Raw genomic sequence first — 9,581 nt, forward strand, 5'->3', positions numbered from 1 at the left:
GGGAAGCCCAACGACCAGGCCCCGCCCCCTAGGGACGCCCAACGGCCAGGCCCCGCCCCTCGGGAAGCCCAACGACCAGGCCCCGCCCCCTAGGGACGCCCAACGGCCAGGCCCCGCCCCTCGGGACGCCCAACGGCCAGGCCCCGCCCCTAGGGGCGCCCAGCGGCCAGGCTCCGCCCCGCGTGCGTGCGTGGCCCGGCGCAGACGGAGACGAGCTCTCGCCCATTTAGCCGGAGGCTGAGGTGGCAGCAGGCGGGTCAAGATGGAGCTGCCGCAGATCCCGGAGCTGATGGGCCTGTCCCTGTTGCTCGGGTTACTGGCCCTGATGGCGACAGCGGCGGTGGCACGGGGGTGGCTGCGCGCAGAGGAGACCTGCCGCCGGGCCTCTGGTTAGTGGGATCGGGCGGGTAGGGGTGACCCTCGGGGAGTTGGCCCCCGGCCGACCCCTGGTCATACCTGCGGATTGGGGCCTGCCGGGGTGCCGGGGACTCCCGGACCTCAGTTTCCCCTCTTGTGAATTGAGCTGCGCCGCCAGAGGCTAGGCCTCACCTCGCCGGGCAGGTAGCGCCCCTCTGTAGGGCCGGTTCGAACCTGGTTCTCAGGCTGCCGCTTTCGCCCTGCGAGGCGAAACCTGAACCTCTTAGGCGAGCCCCTAAACCTTCAGGCGAGCCCCAAAACCTCTCGCCCCAGCTTCTGCCCGGGTTTGCTACGAAAGTGCCTGCAAACTCTAGCGCGCATTCGTTATTTCATGAAAATGGAGGGGGAGATTCATTCATCCGACTAGCTCCCCGATATGCGGCAACATTTGTTGAGTACCTAGAGCCTTAGTAGGCTTTGGAGTCTTTCCTTTTAGGGAGTCCATTGTTGGGTGAGGAAGAAGAGTGTCTTAAAATACAGGTAAAAAATAATATACATAGTAGGTTTCATGGGAAAGATCAGTACTAGAAACCGGAAACCCAAGGGTGGGGGTGGTCAACTGCTGCTGGTGTTTCTTTTTTTGGCGGGGGTGGGGGTGAGCGATCAAGGAAATCGCCACTGAAAGTAGAAAATACATGAGATCGGTTCTTGAAGAATAGGTGTGTAAGAGTTTTCCAGGAGGCTAGGAAAGAACTTTCCTGGCAAAGGCAATACGACTGAAAGCAAGGAGTCTTTTGAAACAGAGTTTGATATGACGTCAGTGTGAGGGGAAAGGAGGGGCCTTGTTAAACCAGCCTGGAGAGAGAGGTACGCAGAGGGCACTTTGTATGTGGAGCTCAGGAGGTCTTTTTCCTGTAGGAATTGCACATCTGCAGAGATCTAACATATGCAACTGTGCACCTAGTTTGATTCTTAATTAGATATTTTATGGAGAAGCAACCCCCAGCACCAGTCCTGGCACAGGGTGGTGCTCAACACTGACTCCTCTCATCCTCAAGTTGTCTTTGGAATTCCTTTGGGCTTCTAACACTTGTGTTGGGGACTCTATAATTTTCACAAGTTCTTTGAGGAAACCAAGACTCAGAGCAGTTAAGTAATTTACCCACGGCCAGGGCCACCAGATTCAGCTGTGCACATTATTCCATTTGCAGGGATGTTTAGCCAAGGAGCTGCACTCCATTGGCCAAATCAGTGTACCCACTAAGCTACCTCAGCCCAGAGAGGGTGCCTTTTCTAATTTACATTGAGTCGTATGCTATACGGACTAACTGCAAGCAGCCTTCTCAAGATCATTGAGTGGTTAGAGGCACAGCCCAAACCCATCTCTGTTTCTGAAACCTCTGTCTCGCAATAGGTGGTCATCTCTTGCTGCTCCATTCAATGTCTGACCAATCATTGGTAACCTATAAATATGTAATGAGCGAATGGATGGATGACATGGCCCTTTCTTATAGGCCAGAAAGCTAATGGATTTCCACTTAACAAGTCCTTGAAGTCCAAGAAGCAGAAACAGCACCAACGAATTCGCAAGGAGAAACCTCAACAACATAACTTCACTCACCGCCTCTTGGCTGCAGCACTAAAGGTACATGGGTACCCATATAAAACACATGTACACAAAGACTCACACCCCCACATATTGCTTGCATGTTTCATATTGTTCTTCCTCTGACCAAAATCAGTGGGGACGCCCCGTTCTATCCCTTATCATATCCCATCTTCAACTTGCTGTTAATCCAGGCAACAGGGCCTTGGAGTCATGGCTGCTGGTTGGGCTTCCCCATCTGTCCCAGGGGTCTGTTCACACTTCCTGCAACCCTTCCCCTAGAGCCACAGTGGGAACATATCTTGCATGGACTTTAGCAGCAATGGCAAGTACCTTGCCACCTGTGCAGATGATCGCACCGTCCGCATCTGGAGCACCAAGGACTTCCTGCAGCGGGAGCACCGCAGCATGAGAGCCAACGTGGAGCTGGACCACGCCACCTTGGTGCGCTTCAGCCCTGACTGCAGGTGGGACAGGATGGACCCTTAGGTGTTCCTGTAGAAGCTCAGCCCCATGTTTATGTCCTTCCCATACCTGGTTTGGGATAGTGAAGGGAGTCACAATGTCTTGTTTGGGATGGCAGAGAGCACCCAGGTGGCTTGAGTACCTCTCTGCTCCCTGGAAGGCTATGCAACTACACGGCAAGGGAGCAGAGAGGAAAAGATCTGTTCCTACTTAGGGAACACCAAAGCCTGGCTACCAGATTAGTCTTAGAAGCTGGAATGGTTTTCTGAACCCTAGAGAGACACTAAGGAAGCTAAAGCTGTGAGAGTCCTCTTTCTAGGGAGTTTTAAGTGGTTTTTGAACTCAGGGATCAAATTTTGAGGCTAAACTATAGGGCATGATGGGAGATCTTGATTTTTCACAAAACTTGCCACATATAGTACCTCTGTATCCAAATACATGAGTGACTTGTCTACTGTCTGACTTTAGGGCCTTCATTGTCTGGCTGGCCAATGAAGATACCCTCCGTGTCTACAAGATGAACAAACGAGAGAATGGAGACTATACCTTCACAGCTACCCCAGAGGACTTTCCTAAAAAGCACAAGGCACCCATCATTAACATTTGCATTGCTGACACAGGTAAGAGGCACTCAGAGGGTGGAGCTTGCCAAGGTGAGAGGAAATGGCTCCAGTTATATTTGTTGAATGAATTCATGCTACCTGAGAGCTGGGCTCAGCCCCAGTGTGCCAAAAGGACTCTGGCTCTGTGCCTCACTGGACTCCTGGGAGCTACAGACAGTCCCCAGGGGAAGCAGGTAAGAACTTTAGCAAAGTCCTTATCTGTGGTGACCTTGGCCTGGGAGGGGAGCAAGTATGGATGCTTCAGGCAATAGAGACCTTCATAAGATCTGTCTCCTTGAAGAATGATAGTTGGTCAGGTCATTGGCCTCGTGTCATTCCCTTAATTCCTCAGGGAAATTCATCATGACTGCTTCCAGTGACACAACTGTTCTCATCTGGAATCTGAAAGGCCAGGTGCTGTCTACCATCAACACCAACCAGATGAATAATACACATGCTGCTATATCCCCTTGTAGCAGGTGAGGAAGGAGGGACTTTGGCAGAAGTTGGGACTGGGAACAGGGACAGAGCAGAAAGCCAGCTTCAAATAGTGGAAAGAGCATACATACAGTGTGGATTAAGTCATCTAGCTTCAAGTAAGTCCTTAGTCTATATTTCTTTATAGTTTTTGTTTTTTTAAAGATTTATGTATTTATATATAAGAACCAGGGTACAGGCCAGATGTGCGGGGAGGGTGAGAGGATTCACCAGAGACAGAGCGGGGAACAGAACAGGCAGACTGATGAAATACACTGCTAAGGGGGAGCAGCAGGCGATACAGGAGAGGTCTGCTGCGCCATGTGGGACCCTCGCTGGCTGGCTGAGATTGAACCTGCGCTGCAGAAGCTGTAGACAGCTTCACAGTGCTGCGCTCAACTGCCTGCACCACCAGGGAAGGCCCTTCATCTATAGTTTTTATTTTTTTAAAGAATTTTTTTTTTTTTTAAGATTTATTTATTTATTTATACAAGCATTGAGTACAGTCAGAAGCACGGGAGGGTGAGAGAATTCACCAGAGCCAGAGGGGGAGCAGAGCAGGCAGAAGGACCGAAGTACACTGCTGAGAGGAGCAGCGGGTGGCAGGAGAGGTCTGCGCACCAATGTGGGACCCTCCTCCGGTGGCCGCGGAGCAGCCAGGGATTGAACTGGCGCAGCAGAGGCTGCGGGCAGCTTCGCAACCCAGCGCTCAACTGCTGCGCCACCAGGGAGGCCCTTCATCTATAGTTTTTAAAAAGGTTGTGTTGGGAGTAGTGTGTAGCTTATAACATGGTTGTGAGGCTGAACTAAGGTCATGTGTTTTAAAATGCTTTTAAAAGATACAGCAGATATAAGATTAACTTTCTCAGGAAAGAAGTTTAGTGGTTTGCAGAAACAAAATACCCTTAAAATTAAGTTTTAAAGGAAACTCGGTCATACGGCAGGTTTGTGGCTTCGTGTGGCTTCACCCCAGATGTAAAAGTTTGGGAAGTCTGCTTTGGGAAAAAAGGTGACTTCCAGGAGGTTGTGCGAGCCTTTGAACTGAAGGGTCACTCTGCAGCTGTCCTTTTCTTCGCTTTCTCCAATGACTCCCGGAGGTAAGTGAATCCACTGACTTCTTATTGTGGCTCCCAAGCCCTTTTGGCATTCAGATCCTTCTGCCTATCTCTGTTGTATCTCTGAGGTGGGTGGGAGTGCCTAACCCTAAGCAGAAAGTAGGCGTATTAGTGGAGTTGATTTCCTTGCTGGTGCCCCTAATGCTGTCCCAGTCCCCGCTCCTCCAGAATGTGTTGGGGATAGAGCCATGATTTTCCATGCTGCAGGATGGCCTCTGTCTCCAAGGATGGGACCTGGAAACTGTGGGACACAGATGTGGAATACAAGAAGCAGCAAGACCCCTACTTGCTGAGGACAGGCCGCTTTGAAGAGGCAAGCAGCCTGCCTTGCCGCCTGGCACTGTCCCCTGACGCCCAGGTCTTGGCCTTGGCAAGCGGCAGCAGTATTCATCTCTACAATACCCGACGGGGTGAGAAGGAGGAGTGCTTTGAGCAGGTCCACGGGGAGTATATCACTGACTTGTCCTTTGACATCACTGGCCGGCTTCTGGCCTCCTGTGGGGATCGTGCTGTGAGGCTCTTCCACAACACCCCTGGCCACCGGGCAGTGGTAGAAGAAATGCAGGGCCTCTTGAAGCGGGCCTCCAATGAGAGCACCCGCCAAAGAATGCAGCACCAGCTGACCCAGGCCCAGGAGGCCCTGAAGAGCCTGGGTGCATTGAAAAAATGACTCTGGAAGAGGAAGTCAGCATGGATCTGGCCTTCTGCTGCCACCACCATTTTTCTTCCCACGTACTCCCAAGCTGGAAACCTTTTGAAATGAGTATTTTGATTTTTTTAGTGGTGGCCCCTCTATTTCCATTGGAATAAGTTTTGCCTACTTAGATCTTTCTTTGTCCTTGCTGGTGGTGATTCTTAGACTTACTTGATCTCCCAGGCTAATGACCAAGGTGCTTTTCTTTTGGGAGGGAGATAAAAGGGTACTGAGAAGAATGGTAGGTAAAAGAGATAAGAGAACATGGTCTTTGATCTTGTGGCAATACACCCAAGTACACAAGGACGTTTGTAATTGTATAGGCAAAACCTAGGGAAGATCTGCAACTTTTCAGGGGTGGGAGACTGGGATATTTTCCAGTTAAAGATCATGGTATGCTGCCCTCCTCATTTGTTGACAAGTCAAACCACTTTCCTTTTCCTCAAAAAAAAAAAAAAAAAAAAGATTGTGGTATGGCATCAGAGAGGGGTTAGTCTTAACCCTGGCAGTGTTCTTAGCTCATCTAAAAGTAATTAAGGGGTTTTGTTCTGTGCCTCAGTTCTCTTATTTGTAAAATGGAAGTAACCCTCATTGTGACCTCCTTATAAATGCTGTGAGGGTATGAGCGTGTAAAACCGCTAGATTTAAAAGAAAAGTGGAAAATAGTAATGTATGTTATCTGTCATCCAGTATCATTAGCTATACAGTAAAAAAATCAAACAGTATTTTGAAACTAAATTAGAACGAAACAAACACATCCGTGGAAAGATGATGTTTCTGTCATACATTTCAAAATATGTGGTTCTGCTTTGTGTGAAGGTGTCATAGAATCCCAAGGTAGGCTTCCTCCCTTCCAGGAAGTTATGTCCTGTTTGAAGACATGTCTTTTTAGTTCATCAGACATTTGAGTACCTAGCCTGTTCCCAGTGCAGGCCTAGGCACCAGAGATAAATATGAATAAGACATGGTGCTGTCAAAGATGGCCGGTGGGAGAAAGGTACACGTCTCATTAAGTGCTGCTTGTTGGTTTATTCATAGCTGTAGAAAATTGTTGTAAAAGTCAAGGCAAGAGAAAGGATTGAATCAGGACAGAGACAGTGAATATGAAGTTGAAGGGATAGATTTGATAAGAGATTACGTATTTAGAAGTTTGAATTTTCGGATTTGTGGACTGCTTAGATGTGGGAAGTAAGGGAAATGAGGAATCCAGGAAAACTTCAGTCTAGGCAAAGCTAATTTATCCAAACTCAAATTCTTTTTCTCTCCTGAAACTGGGACCTCTCCTAGTTACTCCCAACTCATTGAGTGTTTGAACAAGCCACAACCTGGAGTTATCCTTAAATTCTCCCTTGTTATTACTCTCTCCACTCTATCCGAAAATTACCTGGTTATACTCCAGATTGTATCCTGAATCTGCTACTTCTCTCCATCTTTTCTGTTACCATCCTGATTCTAGCCACTGTCTCCTACAGACTACTATAGTATAGCTTCCTGATTGGTCTCTGTGCTTCCTCTGTTGCCTCACTAAATCACTTTTCTATGTAGCAGAGAAATCTTATAAAAATGTCAAATCACAGTGTTCCCAAATTAAAATCTTCCAAAGACTTCCCTTCACACTTGAAATAAAACCCGAAGTTCTAACTATGGCCTACAAGGTCCTGTGTAATCTGGCTTCTTCCTTCCTTTGTGATCTCGTTGCCACTCTCCCAGCCAACCCAGCCTACTCTTATTTGACGGAGCCAAGTTATTTCCAGCATCAAGGGGGTCTATGCCCTCTGCCAAGAAACATTTTTTTTTTTTTTCATATTGGCAGACTTGTCATGAGTATTTTGATTTTCATAGTGGTGGCTCCTCTCTTTTGCCTACTTAGATCTTCCTCTGTCCTTGCTGGTGATGATTCTTAGACTTGCTTATGCTTGTCATAATTCTGTTCTTGGTTTCAGTTACACTTCAGAAAGACTCTCCCTGACCACCCAATCTGAAGTAGCCCTTTCCACCAATCATATCACATCCCTTATATTAGTTTAGCTCATTTATTTTACATTATTTAACGTTATCTGAAATTGTTTGTATTTGTTTGCTTCAGGGGTGTCAGGCTTTAATGCTTGTGGATGTCATGTGGGTAAGGCAAATGCATGAATTGGGCCACAACTGTTTGGGTGTAAGACGGTAGGAAATGTGGGCTGAAGTGATAACTAGAGGGCATGTGTCATGGGTAAGGGGCAGGGGTGGTTGCTACTTATTTAGAAATTTAGAAGTTGCCTGTTTCAGAGAAGCCAGAAGTTGTCAGTTTAATACAAAGAGAAAAAATTAAGCACTGTGGGCCAAACAACACTAGTGTGGACCAGATGCAGCCCACCAGTCTCATAGGCAACTTTTGAATTGACCATTGACCCACTGGAATGTAAGCTCCATCAGGATAAAATCCTTATTTATTTTCTCTGTATCCCAAGCATGGTACCTGGGACAGAATAAGTACTCAATAAGTGTTGATGGCATACCAGGAGCAGTTGACAGAAATTTTATTATCCCTGTGTGTTTCTCCCCACTCTTTGGTTTACACTGTGGCTTTATGTTCCCAGTAACAGACTTGTGATTGATAATTCTACACACATTGGTCCTGGTGTGTACTTGCTTTCTGTGTATCTTCTCAGCTTTGATTTTATTCTCAATGTATATCCAGGAGAGGACATGACCTCAGAATGTTGAGTTACTGAAGTCAGCAGTCTTCAGTGCTAGTGTCAATTGGGTCACTTACTGACTTGAGACCTTGAGCAGATCATTTCACCTCTCTGAGTTTGTTTCCTCATCTGTAAAATGGGAATAAATCCACTACTGTGTGCCTTGCATGGCTGTGAGTTTCTGATGAGATGGGTAAAAGCACTACTAAAAAGTCATTACAGAGACTTCCTGAGGACAGAAAGCTCCTCTCACTAAATGTATGGCTGCTGCTTCTGTGAGCATGCAGAATAAATCTGGCCTCTGCGTTTTTGCTTTTGATTAAAAAAATCCTTGTGTGTGAAGACAGCATTAACATTTTAATATTACTATTTCAACTTCTGTGGGTTTGAAAATTTTCAAAATAAAATGTCAGGGAAATATTAAAAATGGTGGTATGTAGCATATTTTTATCAATCATCAAAAATAGGAAAATAATAGAAGTGAACACTTAAAGACTATTGATATATCTTGGTCAATTTCCATCAAGGTAATAATTCTCATATTTAAAAGATTATTCTGTAATTGGAAATTTTAATAAGTAGGAAGCGATTACTGTTGTGATGAGTTATCAGTGATGATAGGTTATTTCATATACTGTTAGACCCAGGTTGGATTTATCTAGAAACTTAATAATTTGGAAATTGATATATCCCTCTACAAAGTTTCTGGGGAGCTGGCTTAGGTACACATAGCTCTTGTGACGGAGGTCCACTGATCAGCACAAGCTGACAGTGCAGGATCAGCCATAGCCACTGAAAACATGATATATACATACGAACTTGTGAATGTGCTCTGAGGTTGTGCCTATATTTCAAGTCTTAATTTCTTTAAGCTTCGAACTCTGAATCCAGAGTTAAAGACAGTTGAGAAATTAGTATATGTCCCGCGTGCTTTTGGTTCAGTGTATATATCCAGTTTGAGTCCATTTGTATTTTCTTGATCACATTAATAACCAGCATGGAATGCTGAACATTTAATCCCTACCAGTTCTGTGTTAATTTTGCTTCAGTGTTATCTAAAACCATCTTGTTGATAACCACAACTTAGGTTTTACCTGGTGAACTACCACTTCCTTGACTATTGATCCATACGATTTATTAGGGATAGATCCAGACTCTCCATGGTGGGCATATAACCAATCAGGAGATTCCTAGACTTTGTCAGAACTTTTTTTTTTTTTTCCAGTTTTTTTTTTTTAAGATTTATTTATGATTACGCAGGCCAGAGGTGTGGGAGGTGAGAGGATTCACCAGAGACAGAGTGGGGAACAGAACAGGCAGATTGACCGAAGTACACTGCTGAGGGGAGCAGTGGGCGAGGCAGAAGTCTTCTGTGCCATGTGGGTATCTCCCTGGGCAGGGATTGAACTCATGCTGCAGAGGCTGCGGACAGCTTCACAGGGCTGTGCTCAACCCCTTGCACCACCAGGGAGACCCTGTCAGAACTTTTATTTTTTAAAGATTTATTTTATCTATGCATGTAAGAGCTGGGATGTAGACCAGAGGTGTGGGGGGTGAGAGGATTCATGAGAGACACAGTGGGAA

The 9,581-nt window shown here is 46.3% G+C and overlaps 1 protein-coding gene across 1 annotated transcript; it reads left to right on the forward strand.

The window, feature by feature from the left end:
* Nucleotides 1–262: 262 nt before the first annotated feature.
* TBL2 (transducin beta like 2) lies at nucleotides 263–5,292 on the forward strand (the record flags this gene model as incomplete). The annotated part of the gene is made up of 7 exons (XM_084249121.1): nucleotides 263–389; nucleotides 1,872–2,002; nucleotides 2,246–2,430; nucleotides 2,897–3,048; nucleotides 3,383–3,509; nucleotides 4,452–4,604; nucleotides 4,830–5,292. The coding sequence occupies 7 exons, from the start codon at nucleotides 263–265 to the stop codon at nucleotides 5,290–5,292; spliced, it is 1,338 nt and encodes a 445-aa protein (XP_084105247.1).
* Between the last annotated feature and the right edge of the window lie 4,289 nt (nucleotides 5,293–9,581).

This window comes from Talpa europaea (assembly GCF_964194135.1).
Source record: "Talpa europaea genome assembly, chromosome: 12".
NCBI lineage: Eukaryota > Metazoa > Chordata > Mammalia > Eulipotyphla > Talpidae > Talpa > Talpa europaea.